This window comes from Dioscorea cayenensis, chromosome 13 (genome assembly GCF_009730915.1).
Source record: "Dioscorea cayenensis subsp. rotundata cultivar TDr96_F1 chromosome 13, TDr96_F1_v2_PseudoChromosome.rev07_lg8_w22 25.fasta, whole genome shotgun sequence".
Classification (NCBI taxonomy): Eukaryota; Viridiplantae; Streptophyta; class Magnoliopsida; order Dioscoreales; family Dioscoreaceae; genus Dioscorea; species Dioscorea cayenensis.
Genome location: NC_052483.1, coordinates 1,859,284 through 1,879,980, shown reverse-complemented (window position 1 = coordinate 1,879,980; position 20,697 = coordinate 1,859,284). Strand labels below are relative to the sequence as shown.

At 32.1% G+C, this 20,697-nt stretch overlaps 3 protein-coding genes across 4 annotated transcripts; 1 reads left to right on the top strand and 2 right to left on the bottom strand.

The window, feature by feature from the left end:
- Positions 1 to 3,305: 3,305 nt before the first annotated feature.
- Positions 3,306 to 7,248, top strand: LOC120274503. Its single transcript, XM_039281044.1, is given in 11 exon segments — positions 3,306 to 3,450; positions 4,307 to 4,661; positions 4,744 to 4,827; positions 4,921 to 5,364; positions 5,748 to 5,827; positions 5,829 to 5,884; positions 5,979 to 6,141; positions 6,234 to 6,362; positions 6,436 to 6,630; positions 6,713 to 6,835; positions 6,931 to 7,248. Coding segments are annotated over 10 exon segments (1,650 nt in total). The 5' UTR covers positions 3,306 to 3,450; positions 4,307 to 4,396; the 3' UTR covers positions 7,042 to 7,248.
- A 143-nt stretch (positions 7,249 to 7,391) lies between these two features.
- LOC120274787 (protein IMPAIRED IN BABA-INDUCED STERILITY 1-like) lies at positions 7,392 to 11,843 on the bottom strand. Its single transcript, XM_039281323.1, has 9 exons — positions 11,316 to 11,843; positions 10,536 to 10,820; positions 10,099 to 10,416; positions 9,566 to 9,793; positions 9,007 to 9,104; positions 8,785 to 8,890; positions 8,158 to 8,700; positions 7,954 to 8,086; positions 7,392 to 7,874 (listed from the first exon to the last, which is right to left on the bottom strand). Exons 1-9 carry the CDS (start codon positions 11,649 to 11,651, stop codon positions 7,849 to 7,851), a joined length of 2,073 nt encoding a protein of 690 aa, XP_039137257.1. The 5' UTR covers positions 11,652 to 11,843; the 3' UTR covers positions 7,392 to 7,848.
- Positions 11,844 to 14,777: 2,934 nt separating this feature from the next.
- Positions 14,778 to 17,284, bottom strand: LOC120274882 (probable WRKY transcription factor 3). 2 transcript variants are annotated; one of them, XM_039281426.1, is made up of 4 exons: positions 16,770 to 17,284; positions 15,892 to 16,460; positions 15,645 to 15,803; positions 14,778 to 15,295 (listed from the first exon to the last, which is right to left on the bottom strand). In XM_039281426.1, exons 1-4 carry the CDS (start codon positions 17,115 to 17,117, stop codon positions 15,001 to 15,003), a joined length of 1,371 nt encoding a protein of 456 aa, XP_039137360.1. In that variant the 5' UTR covers positions 17,118 to 17,284; the 3' UTR covers positions 14,778 to 15,000. The 2 variants fall into 2 exon arrangements, with proteins under 2 accessions (XP_039137360.1, XP_039137361.1); XM_039281427.1 differs by having other exon boundaries at positions 15,892 to 16,439; positions 16,770 to 17,283.
- Between the last annotated feature and the right edge of the window lie 3,413 nt (positions 17,285 to 20,697).

Genomic DNA, 20,697 nt, shown 5'->3' with positions numbered 1-20,697 from the left:
GGGTCTAACTCAATGCAACATGACCACAAAAGAGAGCTTTAATTGGTTTAGTTCATTGGATCCTCTTTACTTTTATAAAAGTTTGATAGACCCTATATCATTGGAGTCCATTTGTGGAAGTTGGCTAAAATGAGAGGCTATAGTTTTTCTTCACTTTTAAAAAGATAATTTTCAATTTATAAATTTTAATCATTTGTTTTTTGTATTTATTATCAATTATTTTTGTCGAATATCTACTCTTTTAGTTTATTAATGTATCATTTTTAATACAGATTCAGATTTGATGTCAGTGATTGATTTATTTATTCATTTTGATAAAATGGACAAATCATGTTAAGGACGTACGTAGGTTTTTTTAATTATACCATGTATCCTCACTTTATTACAATTGGGAGCCGAAATGTGACATCACCTGTGCGCAAAGGACCCAAGTGCTAATATATCAAAAAGTTATTGGTGAATATTTATGAATTTGTGATGATGTTTAGATAATATATATATATATATATATGAAAATTTCATTCATAATACTGCTCGATACAAACATAATTATGTAACAACAACTCGATGTTTGTTTTTATTTGTCCATTATGTTATCAAAAAGTTATTTATAGTTTTTTTTTAATATAAATTCATCTTTATTTATACTACCTCTACTTTCAACTTGTTTGAGTTAAAGTTACAAGAAATTAAATAAAGTGGTTGTAGCATCAATGGTAATCTATGTTAGTAAATGGTTTATTAAATTTTGAAATTAGCTAAATTTCTTGGTCTAAGAGATTATGTTATTGTGGTCATGTGAATAGGAGGGAGGACACATTAATTTTAATATTTTTGGTAAAATTTAGATGAGCTATTTTAGGAATTTTATTAAAAATTTTTATAAATACTAAATGTATCATGTTAGAGACACCATCTATTGTATAATTTGTATTATTTGAATTGCAAGCATAGGATACTTTCTAATATATATATATATATATATTTGCATGTATATACCAAAGAAAATCTCATAATTGTGTCTACAACAGCTACAAATGTATCATCACGCACACACATATATATTAAAATTTTATGAATACTAAATGTATCATCACACGAAAGACACCATCTATTGCATTATTGGAAGCGTGGGATACTTATATATATATATATATATATATATAAATTTTTGCATGTATATATTTTCACAAAAACCCATAATTATTATATCCTGTAAAAGTAATTGTTATGTGTATACTAAGTTTAGAAAGACATTGAAACCTGCAATGACATACAAGCTCAATGATAGTTAACAATTTACTAAAGCGTAGAAAATATCTAAAGTATCTTTGATAACAGTTTTCACCAACACAGACTTCTAAAATTTTTAGGATATATATATACAAACTCATGACGATCTTTTTCTCTTCTCCATTTGTCTATTTAACATAGTTTAAATGTTTTTCTACCTCTGAGTTATACAAGTAAATATGTGTTGTTTGTGGGGCTATATGTGTAAATACGCTTTTTAAGGGGGTTATAAGTGCTAATATGAAGTTTTTTTATATGCTTTAAAAAATTGATCAACATTTTAGTCTTTTGACTTTTCTAACTTTGTTGAAGTACAATATATATATCCCCTCAAATTTTGGGCAAATCCAAAAGTCACATGCAAACATTATTGTGCTTTGTTTTGCAATACAATCAATAACAAGTGCATGGAAAGACATGAACATGCACACAAAACTAACAATTCTTCCTTTTTATACACACATCATTAGTGTACCGAATTGTAATATATGAGTTTTAAGTTTGAATTTTCATAGAATTAATTTAATTAGATAATTAATAGTTTAGGATTCATTTTATATATAATTAGTGACATATAAATAATTAAGGTAGACAGCCTTGGTGTTTAAGCCAAGTTGATCATATTAAAACTTTGTTTGTCACTAAAATTTTATGAAAATGTTCATCAATTTCGATGTCGAATTTTTATAAAAAATATACTCAATATCAATTTAAAATGAGATCTAAAAATTTCTAAATTGATGATCGATGGATGAATATTTAAATTTTAAAAAAATATTTATATTACACAATAGCCACTTTGTATTTAACGTGAGACTTTATATTACATGGTTTTTTATATTAAAATAAATTATGTAACATAAAATAAGGATTACCAAAGATATACAAAGAGATTTATCAATAATAATCAAGAAAAAAAATAAAAAAAATTAGTTTACTAAAAATACATGCAACCATATGGGTGATTTAAGCACTTTATTTATCTTTAATGAAAATCCTTACAAGTATTTATTTTTAAGATTTTTGTAGAGTATATTATTATTTGTAAAAATATAAGTGAAAACTTGGTACAAACTTTAATCAATGAAAACTCACACACAAATAGAAAAAGCATAATATAGAATAAAGGAATAATGAAAGGAGACCATATATATATATATATATATATTATTTTTTTAGTTTTTATTTTTTTAAATTTATTCAACTCTTGATATTTAAATAGAATACTAAAATTACCCTTTACTAAAAAGATGAGCTAGTCTCACTCACACCAATCGAAAATATACCGTGAGAAAATTGAAAAGTGCATCGAAAGGAATTTACACTAGCATAATGGTGCTCACCTCATGTGTTAAAAAAAAAAATAATATGAGCATTAACCCCAATACATATGAGCATAATGACAAGTAATTTTATAATTTTAATTTATTCTAGATTTTAAAACAATTTTTTTGAAAATTAAAAATATTGTGAAATTTTGATATATTAAAAAAATTTGGTTAAAATCTCATATTATTTTCTTCTAAATATAAATATAAATATAAAAAAGTCTAATAACTCAACATCTCATATGAGAAAAGTGAAATGAAACATTCAAAAATCTGGATTTCAAGACTCATTAGAAAATATTAGTGATAACAAATCACCTATTATGAATACATATTTGTAGCTCAAATCTCTCGTCCCCTGCTAAACCTCTTGTCCCCTGCTAAGGGTCACACACCTAAACGATCAATTTCCTCATGTCTATCTGCAACCATATAGCACTTGTGGCTTTTGTCAATAAATAAACAAATAAATTATGTTATATTATAGTATATATAAAGATATATATATATATCAATTAATTGCGTAAAAAAGGATATAAAGAGAGAAACAGAAAGAGTGGTCGCCATCCACGTGGGCACAAACCCGCTGGCTCTGTCTCTCTTCCAATGCAGCACTCCCAACCTATATTACTATAAATCAATGGAGGAGGCCTCTTCTCTCCTTTCTCTCTTTCTCTCTCTCTCTCTCCTCTTCTCCATTGGAGCCCCAAGACCGAGCTTCAAAGAGGGCCGAGGGGACGAGGGAGAGGGCCCATCCCATTTACATTCTTTTGTTCTTCTTCTCCGGAGAATGCTGGATGTTGTTGTTTCTCCTCAATCCAACTCTCTGGTTTGTCCTTCTTCTTTTTGTTTCTTTGTTTTTATGTTCTTCTTATTCCATTCTCAAGTTGTTTGATTTGGAAAGTTTGCACCTTTGAGTGTTTTTAATCCTTGTGTTTGTGTGTTTATGTGTTGTTTATAATCAGGAATGTATGTGATTTATGTTTTATTTGGATTCTTTCTTTCTTGTTGATGATATTTGTTTGTTTTAATTTGTAAAGGTTGCATCTTGAGCTCTTTTTGTGATTGTACATTTTTATATATATATATATCAGAGATTTGTGTGATTCAAGCTCTATTTTGATTCTCTCTCATTCTTGTTGATGGTTCTTTGTTTTGATTTGTAAAGTTTGCATCTTGGCTTTTTTTATGGAGTTTATTTGATTCATTCTTTCTTTTCATCAGAAATTTCTGTGAATATTTAATATCTATGTCCATGCTCTCTCTGGTTTGCATTTGGATTGAGGGGAAACAAAAAGAGTTTGACTGAATGAAGATAATAAGATAGAAAACCCAATGAAAAAATGTAAATACATATTTTTCCTTTCTCTCCTTCAAAAAGAAGAACAAAACAGCTAACAGCTTTTTATTGAGCTAAAAAAAAAGGCTATCTTTGTTTTCTTTGATATCACATTATGCAGCTATGTTCAGAGTCATCATTAATTTCATGATAAGTTTTTACTGATGGTGAGGACATACTAATTCATGTCAATCTTTGTATTTGATTAAATCATGCTGTTCAACAGAGAAAAAATTTATTGTGCATGTTTGAATTGAAGGAATTCAAGGAAATGAAAATAAAATGTTTTGAATAGTCCTATGTTACTCATGCTGTTAATTGAAAATCATTTATCAAAATGGAACAGGTCACAGTTTTTTGCCTGGTCTTGGGATTATAGTTGTGTATAAATACTATGCAAAATAGTTATTAGCTTTTATAAAATTGAAACTTCATCATGGGCGCCTGTGTGTCGAAATCAAATGGAAGGCCAAGATCATCTAGGAAGAGGCTAAGAAGCAGACAATGTCACAGTAAGATCTCTGCTAGTATTCCTGGTTCACCGAAAGGTAAGGCTGGAAAGAATGGAAATCGCACAACCGATTTTGCTTTGAGTGAGTTCCATGTTGAGACTGCCGGCACAACTCTTCGAAAATCTGAGGTTTCCAATTTAACTTTTCACCTTACTCAAATGCAGTGGCACCATCAAAAGGACATCAACGGTGAGTCGATCTCAAATTCAGCCAATCTTACTTCCATTTGAGCTCTCTTTTCGATTTGTCAAGATGTAATTTTTACTTGCAGGTGTATGCCATGAGGAAGCATGGTTTGATTCTTTAAGCATTCTCGAGTCTGATTCCGATGATGATTTCAGCAGTGTTCATGGAGGTAAGATTCTGATTCTTAACTCTAAATCTAAAAAAAAACAATTCTCAAATGCTTATGATCAATCTATCACTAATGCTTTCTGAGTTCATTTAGATTGCTTTCCGGTTACCAGCAATACAATTGGGGCTCAAATGCTACAATATGAAAATGCTTCGCGCTTTGTGGGTGCTATGTGTAAGTTTGATGACCTTTGTGATAGACCTTCAAGAGCTTCGGCTCTTGATATGTATATAAGAAGAGACGGAGCTAAAACGGATAAAGTTCCAAATAAGGAGCTTCCATTAGGTAGGCTCGACACTACGGAAATGCCTAACAAGAAAAAGCGGCTGATAGAGTCATATGGCAGCTTTAAAGGTTTTAAAGACGATAAGCAGGACTCAGTAGAGAAGTCTCATCGTCTGGTTCCTTGTGTTAGTTTTAATGACAAACTGCAGCAAATCCCGAATGCTAGCCCTCCATGTCAGAAAAGAAAATCGGCAGTAATCAGACTTTCTTACAAGAGAAAGTCCTATGATGGTGCAGAAGCGACAGAATTCTGTAAGCATGATACTATAAGCATAATCAGTCTTTCTTTTTATTTTATCATGGTTTTGTCAGCAGAGACTTTCACAAAGCTACCCAATGAATTGTTAATAGAAAAATACATTTATGTTGCTTTTCTGGAGAATATAATAATCTCATCCATTAATGTGATGACCGAAAATATAATATGGTTCATTATATGCTTCTTTCCCAACATGATGTCCTACAACTCTAGATATATATTTGCCTCTACTTATGAGCAAGAATATGCTTCTATGTTTGATCATGGTCTTTTGATTATGTTTGCAGAGGCCTTAATTTGTCAAGTTTTCTTTTTCTGCTGAATTTGTTCTATGCTTTTTAAACATCATTTCTGATGAAAGTTGTAAATGAAACAGGTGCTTCAAAGAGATACTTGTATCGCCCCAAAGGAGGACTTTTGATTCCTTGTGCTCCCGGGGAGAAACCAACAGCGGGAATGCTGGTCATGTCTTGAACCTTCGAACTTTAAACTTCGCGGCGAAAGCTATTTCAGGCATGAATTGCAGAAATTTTTATCATTAGTTGTGTTACTTGCGAACAATCGTATCTTCTCACATTTATATGAATACATGTGACCTTTTTCTCAGGGATAAGAAGAAAATTTCCGCTCCGAATCACACCCCGTATCATCCAATTGGTGTAGATTTATTTATGTGCCCAAGAAAAATTAATCACATAGCTCAACACATTGAACTTCCATCAGTGAAACCACATGATAAATTTCCATCACTCTTGATTGTTAATATCCAGGTATACTTTTATAGTTGGTGATAATATCATCTTCCGAAATATTTGGATGGATATGCGAAATTTCACATCATCTTGATCATTCTTTTCGACAGCTGCCTACTTATCCTGCTGCCATCTTCCTTGGTGACAGCGACGGGGAAGGAATGAGTCTTGTATTATACTTCAAAATTTCTGAAAATTATGAAGATGAAGTGTCAGCTCATTTTCTTGATAGCATTACGGTCGGTTTCTTTACATGATTCTTTTCAACTGATCGATGTTTCTTAACTACTGATACTATATTTTCCTTTGCAGAGATTCATCAACGATGAATGTGAAAGGGTAAAAGGTTTTGCAATGGACTGTACTATTCCTTATAGAGAAAGATTGAAAATCATCGGTGGCATAGTTAATCCAGAGGATCTTCACTTAAGTTCAGCAGAAAAGAAGCTTGTAAATGTTTATAATGAAAAGCCTGTTCTTTCTCGCCCTCAACACAACTTTTACCGGGTAAAATTACAACTTTCTCAAAGATAAAGTTGCATAATTTACTGTCAATCTTTCTGAGTCACCTTCGGTGAATCGATTACAGGGTGCAAATTACTTTGAGATCGATCTGGATGTGCATCGTTTCAGCTACATATCAAGAAAGGGACTAGAATCATTTCGAGAACGCTTGAAGAATGGAACTATTGATCTTGGCCTAACAATTCAAGTAATATATAAGAAAAAGAAACATTGATCTTCTCATTTACTAGTTTTTTAGTCCTAATTTTTTGAGGCATTGTTTTGCGAAATCTCTGAATGCAGGCACAGAAACAAGAGGAACTGCCGGAGCAGGTCTTGTGCTGCGTGAGACTGAACAAGATCGATTTTGTTGATCATGGACAGATACCAACAATCGTCACACTCGAAGACTGATAACAAGCACGGAGTTGTCATCTTTCGGCAAACATTGCAAAAGCTCATCAGGCAAACAATCTCCTCATGCTTCAGTTCTGCAACATCTTATTATGCATGCTCATGTATCTATATAAACTCTTCTATACATTATATGCACTGTAATAAGTTTGTTTTCTTTCGTTGAACTAATGATCCTCAATAACTTGCAAATCAAACAGTATTTTACAAAGCTCTTTATATATATATATATATGAACTTGATGAATATTAGTGCACAAAATCATGTTTGAATGAAGAGCAGTTGGATTGCTTCATTACCAAGAAAATCCATACAAAGTATAATGTTAAATTTATCAAGAGAATCACAACTTCATGAAGATTATTAGTCTTTGATCATCAAAATCAAGACCAAACCATGGCGTTTGATCGGTAATAATTATGAACATAAAAACGCTATCTTTTTTACAAGAAGGGCTCTTGAAGCATTTACAAGCTCTCAAGAACATGTTTACATTCACATTTCCAAGGAATCACTTTGTTTATTGTACACTCAACAAGAAGTCATTTGCAGAATATAGTTAGCTGCAAATTAATGGCAATAATGGTGAAGTATCAGCAGAGCCAACATTGTAGGATCTAACTGAAAGGAAGCACAGGATCCACAAATTTGAACTAGAGATGGAAGTGGTAGTTCAGCTATCATAATCCGAGACCACTTTTCGCTTCCGTAATCATTATCGCCATGCTGCCGTGTTCGGTAGAGCCACTGGAACATGCCTTCTATTTAAGACTGACTGGTCCTTAATATCCATGCCACATACTGTCTCTACTTTCCTTGTTTGATCCCTGTCACTGAAGAAACAGCAAGTGAGATGGATACAGGTTCATTTTGATTCACTTGATGAAATTTCAATGATCTGTTGTTTGTTACCTCTCCGGAGCCATGATCTGCGAGTGGCTTGGCGGATATGTCGGTCGTGTTTCCGCAAAAGCTCATCCACTTTATGGGATTGGGACAATAAAGGCCCAGAGAATTCAACCTTTTCTGGTTCGACGTGATAATCCTGAAGATAATAAATAAGATGGTAAATTACTAAGTTGGAACTTGCAAGTGTACTTTCTGTGGATTTCTTACCAGAATGCTGTGGTTAGATGGCAGCAAATCTTTCGAGTAAAATGCTTCAGTGAACTTCTGTGAATGGTACATATCTGAAGCGTCAAATGAATCCGGACACTCTAATTGTGCCCATTTTTTCAGCATTGCATACTTAGCAAATTCACTTTGTCCGTGACCTCCAGAACAAGCAGAGGCTCCGTTCGCAGCATCTCCATTTGATTGGATTCTTGACTCGAGACTATTCTTGGCTTGTAGAGTACCCGATGACTCTGATGCGCCAGAGGCACTGCGTTTTGAGCTAGATTTACTGAGAGATCTAGCAAATGGCTGGTCCTCTTTTGGCTTTTTAACCCACGCAAAGCCACTGGATGCAGGAACGAGCAAGGGCCCGGAGAAAGGAATGTCGCCTTGGGAGATATGCTTCACATGTCGACCCTTATCTGAAGGATTAATTGTGGCCATTGGCTGTAGGTCGACAAAAAGTCTTGTGTCACCATTCACGCTTCGATGATTTGGCTTCACATAACCTTCACCATTGTCCTGAGCATTTGTTTTAGACTCCTAAAATGCCAAAACAACAAAAGCACTTCATAATCTCAGGAGCCAAAAGAACAATTTATGTTATTTATGCGAAAAGAAAGATACCTCTTGTCGAACAGCTAATTTATTTTGATTAAATGGTTCTCTTGAAGTTCTGTAGACTCTTGATGTTCTTACTGTTGTATGTCCTCTTTTAGCAGCCTGTTTTTTCCTGGAAACATGAAAGTGATATTTCAGTTTCTGTTAAGAGGATGTGTAGAAAAAAAAACTTAAGAGGGTTATGTGAATGACAATTATATGATCAATGTGATAATTTATAAAGCTCACCTTTGTGACTCCTCACGATATTTGGCATCGATCTCCTTGTTAGGAGGGTATTTTGGCAGGCTTGAAGGTTCACATGCATAAGGTTTGGTGGTGAAGTACTGAGAACAAATATAAAAAGATTAGTAGAGTACGACATGGTAACATATAATTAATTAAACTATATTAACATGTTGGAAAAAAATTACAAACACTCAATGGTGATAAGATATATATAAAGTTATCATCAAGCAAACATAACCCAAATATATATACATTGGCTTTCTTTTTTTCATTATCCAATTCCAAATTAAGCAAGGTCACAGATATTGCAGGAAGTCTTAACTAAAGACCAATCTCTTAAAACCATTCAAGTGATTGATTGCATGCATACATCAGAAGACATTTGTATAGGATTTTAGTAAATTTTCGTCTGGTTCCGCGATATATGCAGCTAATTGCTACCTTGTGTTAAGGTTTCTGTTTATACACTAGCAACAGAGATTGTCATAATGGCTGAACTTTAAGAAGAAATATTAATAATAGAGTAAACAAATGAGAAAACATTCAATGCGTGAGCTACCTCAGAAACAAGAGCAGATGAGGCAGTTCCCCGCTTGTGGGGTTCAACAGACAGAAAAGTTTCTAACAGTCGGAAGGCATTTGCTGGCAAATCTTTGAATGTACTCCAAAGGCAATTTGCATAAGGATGATGTGGTTTGAAAATTGTTGCATTCGGCAACTTAGACTTCTTCCAGTATTCATCTGATGGGGAACCACAAAGCTTAAAGATTTTGTGTAATTGCTCGACCTGAACATAGAAGTGAAGCAACTTTTTGAGAATTCAAAACTTTCAATGAAGAAATTACGCATACTTTTGAATTCTAGGGGTTTAAACAGAAAAGAGAAATAATTTAATATAGAGTAATTCATCAGTTAAGCACAATTAACAAGCTGACACCCAAAACACCACAATGAAAACAAAGAGGAATTTATAACATGTGGTTATCGATGACTGGAGCTTATAATCACCCACCATAATTCTAGTCATAGCAAAATAACTTAGAGAAAATGAGAAATCTTGTGTAAGAAAATGGCTAAATATATTCGGAATACCTCGGTTCTACCCTGTAAAATAGGCTTCTTGACAAACATCTCTGCGAAGACACAACCAACACTCCATAGATCCACAGTCGCTTCATAGTCTGTTGATCCTAGAAGAAGTTCTGGGGGACGGTACCACAATGTCACAACCCGGCTTGTCAACGGTTGTGTTTTCCTAGAATCACAGAAGTTTGCCAGACCAAAGTCGGCGATTTTTAGAATTCCTTCATTATTAACTAAAAGATTGGCACCCTTGATGTCACGATGAATGATACCACGAGAATGACAATGTTCAAGTCCAGATAGCAACTGATGCATATAGCACTTCACCTACAGTATTCAATGAGGTTTGTAGATGTTCAAACATTTTCGAAATTCTATTCCACTACAAACAGTAACATTTAACTAGAATCAAATAAGTTTCTCAAGGAAAAACAAAAACGACAAACCTGTGATTCTGTGAATTGGATGTCAGGAGAAGATGACAACCCCACAAGATCATGTTCCATATATTCAAACACCAGATAAATGCTACAAGATAATCGAGAAGTGATAATCCCCTCCAGTTTGACAATATTTGGATGGTCAAGCCCTCGAAGTATTTGTATTTCTCGTGCCATAAACCTAACACTCTCTGGCTCAAAATTGTCAAACCGAACCTTCTTCATTGCAACAATATTGCCAGTCTCAACATCACGAGCTCTAAACACACTGCTATACGTGCCTTGTCCAACCTACTTAGATATGAAACATAAAGTTAGAAATTTTCAGGTCAAAAAAACATATACTGACGTGCATTGATTGAAAAGAACAAACAAAAAAAAACTGTATCATTTAGTATCTATGAGTAAGATGATAGTCATTATACACGAAACAAAAGATTAGCAATGAACTTTCATAATAAAACCAAATGAAACATTAGCATGTTACTCTAGCTCCAGAAAAATTAGTCATGATCATAGCCACAAAAAAGAAAAAAAAGAGCCTCTCATGATTTCAATCCCCAGAAAAACAACAGCTTAAAAAAGGGGCAAAAAATTCATTGCGTCATTCATCAAACACATCATGATAGCTACTCCAAACACATCATCAGCAAGCAAGACAAAGACATATATATTCTTTTGCCCCCAAAACTCACAAAATCAATCAATCGAGCAAAAAGGAAATAAAGAAAAAAAGGGGGAAAAAGGGGGCTTTTTGAAATAATAGAAAATAAGGAACAGCATCACCTTCTCCAACTTCTCAAAGTTGTCAGCTTTGAGAGGCACCCACCCCTGAATAGCTTCACCGGCGACAGCGGAGAGCCAAGACGGCCAGCCGGCGGCGACCTGCTCCCCTTCAATATACCTATGCAAATTCCTCAATCGAAAGCTCCGGGAATTGGTGAAATTGGAGCTCCCCCTCCCGGATTCCCCTGATTCAATCCTCTCGCCATCGTCCTTCGGCTCAGGGCCACCGCTCCCAGTCCGGCATCGCAGGGACGACGAGGCCAAGACGGCGCTGGAGTCCTGGCGCTCGAATGCGGGGGTCACCGAGACCGCCTTCTTGGAGGCGACGCAGCCCATCTCCGGCGGCGGCGAGGACCATCCGGGGAAGGAGGAGATCGGGGAGAAAGGTGGTGGGATCTAGGGATTGGAACGGAGATGCTAAAAGGGGGAGAAAAGGTGGGACCTTTGACGTCTATTGGGCTTCAATCTCTCTTTTTCTTGCCGAGATTGCCGGGATTAAATAACGGCCGGGGAGATCAACGCGGGAACCAAAACCCTTTTTAATCTATTTTATTTATTTATTTATTTATTTATTTTATTATTATTTAATATTTGTAGGAAAAACATTTTAACATTTTTCTCCACTTGTCTTTTTCTTAGTTCTTGTTTAGTTTTTAATGTACTCTGAATTAATAATTGAATTAATATAAATATTTATAATTAAATGTTTATTTTTTTGACAAAATTACGTGACAAAGCCTTTTTAATTTTTTTGCAGTTGTGTCGGAGGTTTTCAAATCTCGAGGGCCTCCTATAACAATGTAGAAAGCGAAAGCCATGTGTCATCGCCTGGTTCCTAATAGTAGATCATCTAAGAATTCATTATTTACCCTTTTTTTATAAGTATTCATTATTTATTGGTACTTAATGTGGGTCATCTAAGAATTGTATGTTCCACCCTCCCAAATTATATGATAAGAGATTTACCATTGTTAGATTTTGATTCATGATATATTCTCATCCGTTCTTTCTTACTTGTCACATTAGAAATTTTGTGCAGTATTAAATAATTTTTTTTTCCAAACTTACTCTTTAATTTAATATACTTGTATAATTTTTTAATAAACCAGAATCAACAAGCATTAAATTATATGCTCCACCAATGGAGTTTTATTGTTTTAAATAAGAGTGATTTTGGAAAGTAATGAAATTTTTTTTTATAAAATATATGTAAATAATTAACTTTAACCAACTTTTTTCTTAATTGGTATGAATTAAGTAAATTTGATAAGTAAAAATGAATAGAAAGAGTATCATTTTGAACACATATACTGATTTTTATTATTTTAGATGTTAATATCATTTCATATGATAAATTTTTAGAGAATTATTAAACTATTGTGATTAGTACATTGACATTAGTATCCATATACCTTTTCGACGGTGTTTATTGTTTTTATAAAAAAAACAGACAACAAACCTTTTTTATTACATAACATATTTAAAGTATTATAATGTGAATGCATTGAATTGTGTGGACTTGTGTCAAGTTGCTGTCCAATTCCTTTTTCTAGGGTTTGGAGAAAAATGGTTTGTTTTGTAGTGTTCTTGCTTTGGATTGTTTGTAGACTTCTAGTAGGGTTGACCAAATGAAGAAACAAAGTCAAAAGAATGAGGGAATATAACCAACTTCATTTGTCCTCCCTTTCTCTTTTTTTTTTTCTTCTTTTTATACTGTCTTGCTGTTTTTCAAGCTCATAATAAATACTGTGCTTTTAATTTTTGTTATTTTTTTATTTGTTTGTGTTAGGCTTTATTTATTTATTTTTTTATGATTTTTTTGTTGTTTTTTTCCACCCATGAAAAATAGAAAGAAAAAAATTTGTGGCATAAAGTGGCTTTCCAAAAACATCTCATAAATTTTTTATTATTTTATTTAGATGCATTTAATTTAAATTAAACAAAAAAAGAAAGATTTTTTTCAACGTAATATATAAATTTCTAATAATTGGTTTATCCACCTTTTCAAAAAAAGAAAATCTAATAATTTACATTATAAAGAAGATTTTATATATAACAAAAATTAAAACGATTATTGACATACATTTCTAACTAAAATGAAACATAAAAATTTGTTATAAAAATGGCAAGAAAAATATATTTTTTTTTAAAATTATGATTTATTTTTGGGAAGTGAAGAAGGTGAAAAGCAATCTCACTCATTCCTCAAGAAAGTGGCAAAATTAAATAAATAAATAAATATATAAATATATATATATAGATGATAAACTCATACCAGTGGAGTTGATTGTTCTATGTTGGACGCATCAACTTAAAAGTTTAACCAACCCAACTAATCCATCTAAAATTTGACTATATTATTTATCAGTGGTGATTATTATAATTCTAAACTAAACCAAACTAACAAAAATATTACATATATAGTATTTTATATTTAAAAGTTTGTTAACCGTGGGAAAAACAAGACAAAAATATTAGTGTTAATATCAATATTTATAATAAAGCAATATTTTGAAACCCGGTTTGACTTGGTTGGATTGGACTTGATCATGTTATCAGGTCAGGGTTATAAAAAAACCTTACGTAAAGAATTTATAAATTAGCCTAGTTGAATAGATTGAATCGGTTAACAGAAGGTATGTATAAAATTTATTTTATATTTCTTTAATTTGGATTCGCTTAAATTTATATTTTAAATTATATTTCAGTGTCATTTGATAATATGTTGATTAAATTTTATACCATTAAAATTATAAAAAATATATATTATATTTATGACCAGATTCAATCTATTCGATCATTGACTCGTGATCCAAAAGCCTCCCAGGTTGCACCACCGGGTCAGGGTTAGAACATTTACAAAAAAAAAAAAGACATTAGATTCACTATCTATCTATCAATCAATCTATTATTCATATATTATATTATTATTATAAAGGTAAAAGAAGGCTCATGCCTCTTGAGTTAAACAACAAGAACACAAACAAAGAGAGGAAGTAACATCATAACTTGGTCCCCTCTTTCCCACATGATAAAGATTCTCAACTTCTTTCATAATTCACTTAAAATTATTATTAAAAAAATCAAAGCACTTTCCTTAAAATGATTCACTTTAAACAAACACTGAAACTCATGCAGAAAAGGTAAATGGCATTCAACCTTTTCTTTTGTTCTGCTTTTTTAGACATTACCTTTTCTCCATTGCATCCATTGCTGAATGCACAGAACAAAGTGAAGAGTTCCATCAATCCAGGCTGCAGAATAAATGGTTCTTTTATTAAAGTGGACCACATCCATTCAATCTTCTCCTAATTCAGATCAATTCATGTTCCATATAAATTTGATTGAAACATCCATTCATTCTTCTCATAATTCAGATCAATTCATGTTCCATAATTCATAAATTTGATTGTAACATCCATTCATTCTTCTCATAATTCAGATAAATTCATGCACAGTGTGTGTAAACTTCCAATTCATAAATGTGATTTGATGATCCAGTTTCAGAATAAAATACATCGGTTTTGTACCCTACAGTTACGTCTTGTATAAAGTAAATAAACGAGCTCGATCACAAAGTATTTGAGAGTATTTCAAGAATTTTCAACATCCGGTTGTGAAGAACTTGTTTCATTTGTCGATAAACATTAAACATCATCAACTTCTAATGAGAATTTTTGCAAAATTAAGCTACTTCATGCTCTTGTTTCATCTGCAGAAGTGCAACCGACCGTTGATCATTGTCATTGAAATTCGGTCTACTGAAGTAGGCCGTCGGATTGGTAGAAGTCATCCTTTGTGCTTTCGGTTGCAGAACATTGCCGTTTGCAGAATTAGTAACATGGCTGCTGTTCCGAGCAGCAGGTACTTCATGATTATGTTTCCCTTCATAAGTTGTTATTACAGCTTTGGCATCCGATGAAGCTCTTTCGACATGCTTCCTGACATTGCATCCTGCATTAGTGCACTTATAATAACTCCTGCAATGCATGAACAAACACAGATAACATTAATGAGTTTCGTCTAAAGTTTTTTATAATAAACAGAATGAAAATTCAGACAAAACGGCATGAAAATTTAGTACAGTTTGTTTACTTGTAAAAAAAAATGCAGAACACTTGTGATGTTTACCACCATTAAGATTTCGATTGGTGTTGAGGGTAATCTCATTGAATTTAATAGCTACTGGTAAAAGAAATATGAGATCGATCCACAACGAATCTCAGCAGTTACTACAATTTTACAGAAAGAAGATAAAGGCGAATAATTGCATGAATAAATGTACATATAATAAAAGGCTCATCTGCATCGGACGAAAATTATCAATACCTAGGATGAGGATTTCCTTTCACTACTTTCTGACCATACTTGCGCCATCTATAACCATCATCCAAAAGATCAACTTCACTAGTAGTTTGCACAATAATTCTCGGCTCTGTTACTGTCCGGTGTGAAGAATTCGACTCAATCACCTTTCCATCCACATTCCTGCCCAATAAACAGCAAAACTAAATTCAGCAACATAACAAAAACAACAACAATAATCATACAAACACGACAGCTTAAAAATACTTGCATTCGTTTTGCATTCGGCTCACAATCAGTGCCTACATCAGTCTTTCCCTCAGTTTCATCTACTTCATCTTCATCGTCACTTGAACCAGATAACTGTTCAGATGTACCATTGCCATATTCCCGATCTCTCTTTGACATTGAAACACCAGAATTATCATTCTCATAATTCTCATTCAACTCATTAACACCACCACCTTCCTTAACACGCTTATATGCTGCAATCTTCGGATGATTATGCTGACCCTTATAGATTATCTCAGTTATCTGACCATCCATAGCTCGTTCGACTTTTTTCTTAACAGGACAATTCTGATGAGTACACTTATAATAACTCCGAGGATACTCACTTCCCTTCACTTGTTTCTGCCCGTATTTTCGCCAATTATAGCCATCATCGGCAGGCTTATCGACAACAACCTGAGATCTTTGATCCGGAAACAAGTTCTGTTGGATTGGCATCATGTTGATAGCAGAGCTTGAAGTTTGCGAAGTCGTTAGAGATTGATATTCAGCTCGAGGAACACCGATGTCAGTATTAGACTGCAAGTCCTGTTGATCCAACATACCGAACTGAACATTGAGAATAATCAGGAAACAACAATCAAACAAAATCAAACATATGTTTTTCAATGTGCATTGAAAAGTGAAAATCTTTGTCAAAATTAGTATGAACTTTGAAATCAGATACTCTTTTGTTTCCATATTTGGGTTCAATCTTTGACAAGAAAGGTATGTCCCTTGTCAATGTGCATTGGAAACCTTTGTCAAAATTGGGATAAACTTTGAAATCAAGTACTTCCTTTTTGCCCTAAATTTGGGTTAGATCTTCAAATTCCAAGAATCAAAAAGAGAAATATCAAGACAATTCAGAGGTGATACCGTTCCAGATGAGGAGAAAAACCCTCGAGAATCAAGCAGAAGAGAAGTAGGGCTAATCCCCTGAGGCAAGGTGAACACCGGCGATTCCTCATGCCCTAAGGGAAACTCCGGTGGTCGGCGAAGATCCAATCTCGAACCAGCCTCCATGGACGGCTGCGCCAGAGAGGAGCTATCGACGGCGCCGGCGAGCAGCTGCGAGAAGGAGCGGCAATCCAGCTCGGAATCTTCGCCGAAGAAGCTCGAGAGCAGCGTCATCGGACCGGGGCTGAAATCCAGCGTGGCACCTCGGAACAAGCTCTCAATCGAGCTAAACGACGGCGCAGCCGCCGCGTCGTCGCTTCCCGGCATGGAATCCGAGTTCTAGAGCTACAAAGTTGACAACTTTCTAAGATCTTTGTCCGATTTCAGCTGGATTTCTTGGAGAAATCCTTGAGAAAACGGAGAGAAATCGAAGAAGAAGAAGAAGAAGAAGAAGTTGGAGATGAGCTGAAATATTGAGAAAATTAAATGGAAAATTTTAAAATAAAAATAAAAATTTGGCGGAGAAATGCCGGCGTTGACTTGTCCCATAATTAATTATTATAGTATGTAAAATGACGAAAATACCCTTCTATTTGTCTGCTTGTTAGTGTCGAGTTGTAATCATTACTGAATCATTGTATAGAGTATGTGATACCATTTAAAATATTCAAAATTTTATTTTTATTTTTATTTTTAAAAAATGGATAAACAACAACAATTTTTTTTTCTCACAAGCTTTTCTTTATTTTTTATTTGTTTATTTATTTTTTTTAAATTTATCATTTAATTTAATGTATTTATATAATTTTTAATAAACTATAAATTAACTAAGCATTAAATCATATAATTCACTTAATAGAATTTTAAACAAAAGTAGTTTTAAAAAAAGTAAATAGAATTTTTTATAAAATTTAAATTGTCAACTAACTTTTTTAAGCAGTATAAATTAAATAAAATTAACAAATAAAATAAAACGAAAAAGTATTCAAATATTATAAATAATTCATCAAAAATTAAACCTGAATTATAAGATATTTATTTCGAGGAAGATTTTAAATCCAAATCTCAAAATCCGCAAAAGATGAATGCGTAAGTGTTTGTTGAGTTTGCGCCTGTGTTTCACAGTTGGGGGTTTTTGTTTATTTTTACTAATCACACCCTGAAAAATAAAAAGGAAATTATTTGTGACGTTTGTAACCTTAATTAAATTTTATTTTACTCATTATTTTTAGAACAATTTTTTGTGTCTTAAATTATAGTTACAATACATTACGTAATTTTTATTTTTGTTATTAAACATCCACAGAATTATACATTACATGCAACTACATGTAAACCATAATCTCACGTTTAAAAATAAAAAAATAACTAACAAAATAAAATTATAAAATCATTGAATAGTTTTTTAAAAAAATAAATAAATAAAGGGCCCAGTGCTATCACTACCTAATTGTTTCCGTGGCATCTCTTGAGCCGCTTCATCATCTATCAATATTCTAGCACTTATCTTTGTTGTCTCCATGACTTGATACTTTTTATCTATAGCTTGTAGTTCCCACCACTTCTTCTTCTTCTTCTATGTCCTCTTTTGTCATATCCTTATCTTGGTGGGTTTTTTTAATGAAAAATTTTATTTATTTATTTTATTAAAAATATAAGTAATTTTGTAATTTTCTAAAAATAAGTTCAAAATAAAGTTTAATAAATATATATCACGTACCAGTGAGTCATATGTATGAGAAATAGTGATTTTATCCCTAGATCTTCTATAGAAAAAACAGTGGTTTCACTCTTTCAAAAGATATAAAACAGAAAAAATTTCTAAAAAATCTATAAATTACCATAATTAGTGTATCTTCATAATTATATATTTTTTATAATTTTTTAAATAAAAAATGTTTATCGTCAATATATACGCTATTATTACTGTAACATAGAATAATGTAGTTGGGGCAATTTGAAAGCAAAATACAGTATATGTATCTTCAAAGACAGAGAAATAAATGATTAAATAAGAATGGGTAGTTTGATAAAAAGAATAGTTTTGTCGCATTTTCTCAAAAAAAGAAAGAAAAAAGAAAGAGTTATTTTATTGACTCATTCTCTGTCTTTGATAATAAATTATTGAAGTAAATCTTGAAAGTGACAAAAAGAAAAACCAGTCATTTGGTAATGAGGAAAAAAAGAATAAGAAAAACTTTTGGGACTTGGTCCCCATTCATATCTAATTGAGAAAGGCAAGGTTTCTATCCAACCATTTTGGTACTATGTTTTGATATTTTGGGTTTCCCAACCTACTCCCAGTGTTGTAAGTTGGTACGTTAAATTCTTACCAAAATGTAAGCGTGTAAGTATTTGAATGATACAGTTAGTTAGTGTGTAGGACAATATAACTTTATTTAAAAAAAATAATATAAATATGTTTTATTAACAAAGAATTTATTTCTAAAAAATTAGTTAAATCATCATAACTGGTACACCTCCGTACTCATTTATACTTTGCTTTATCGCTTATTAACTTTATCAAAAAATAATAATAATTTTTTTACCACCACTGTAATAAAGTACTGGTGTTTTATTCCTCTGTTTTACTTAAATATTGAAAATCTCACTTGTGATTTATTTATAATTAAAAAAACACTATTAATTACTATTGATTTATTTATTTTTTTAATATACATCACAATTATATTAAATAAAAAGAAAAAATAGAACAAAGTAACATTATAAGATATGAAAGTATTTACATACTTACATGTTCCACTAGTTTTGGAGGTAGGCGCCTATAAGATTAAAAGGGAAAAAAAATCCATTAAGGTAACAAATACTAACCACGGTGTAGGAGATCATCCATCTTATTTAAGCACCTTAATCAAGCTTAATATTAATCACCATGTCTTCAGGATCATTGGTGTGAAAATTCAAAAACTAAAGATTTTATTTGACGGTGAAACCGAGTCTTCTAGCTTTATTCTAACCTGATAAATCATTAAACTTGATTTTAATCTCTACAAAATAAAAATTTAGAATATGACTATCATCATTAATTTATTTAAACTAAAATATTTTTTTTTTAAACATCTAAAATCTCAACAATAATAATAATTTTTTTTGATAATTTTTTTTTTCTCATGATATTGAAGAAAGACCACAAAATTATCTTCATTTTGATATTATTATTATTATTATTATTATTATTTTGTTGCATTATTATTTGTTTGCAAGGACCACATAGTATTTCAATAACATAATAAACAATTTTATTTTTAATTAAAAAATTTAAACTGTTCTTGGATGAGCATAGTTTGATTTTCTGACTACATTGGTTAGTAAATAAGCTGACCTCAGACACATAATAATTTCAACTTCATTATGTAATTATATAAACCATCATTTTAGTTTAAAATATAATATATATATATATATATATAATATGTCAATATGTGTGGCTTGTGACAAATTGGAAAATTTAATTTTGTGATGTGATTTATGTTGTTTTCATTGAACAGACTTTGAAGCTGAACCATAGACATTTCTAATAAATTGCAAGCGTACAATTATACAGTTTCTAGAAAATAAAGCCTTTTTTAATTCAAAGAAAAATAAATTGAGAAGAATACCTGAAAGTCTTTCAACCTTTGCCATGCTTATCTGGATATCAAAATGTTCCATCACTATGATAGATCTGAAGGTTAACACAAAGTCATTCCACTCAGAGACCATCAACAATGGTATTAAAAAACAAAAAAAAGAAAACTTATGCATACATATATATATATATATATATATAAGTGAACAGAAAGGACATGCATTACATTACATTATTTACATACATAAAGATTGATGTGATATAGTACAAACAATAAGGAAAAGAAACAGAAGAGAATCGTTGATTACCTTTGGACAA

Excerpts from the sequence above, each read along its gene's own strand:
- LOC120274882 (XM_039281426.1), bottom strand. The coding sequence starts at position 17,117 with ATGCCGGGAAGCGACGACGCGGCGGCTGCGCCGTCGTTTAGCTCGATT. Across the intron at positions 15,804-15,891 it reads GAGCCGAATGCAAAACGAAT|GAATGTGGATGGAAAGGTGA; the intron begins GCAAGTATTTTT and ends TTTATTGGGCAG. Across the intron at positions 15,296-15,644 it reads AAAGGAAATCCTCATCCTAG|GAGTTATTATAAGTGCACTA; the intron begins GTATTGATAATT and ends CATGCATTGCAG.
- LOC120274787 (XM_039281323.1), bottom strand. The coding sequence starts at position 11,651 with ATGGGCTGCGTCGCCTCCAAGAAGGCGGTCTCGGTGACCCCCGCATTC. Across the intron at positions 9,105-9,565 it reads CATCTGCTCTTGTTTCTGAG|TACTTCACCACCAAACCTTA; the intron begins GTAGCTCACGCA and ends ATTTGTTCTCAG. Across the intron at positions 7,875-7,953 it reads CAGATCATGGCTCCGGAGAG|TGACAGGGATCAAACAAGGA; the intron begins GTAACAAACAAC and ends CTGTTTCTTCAG.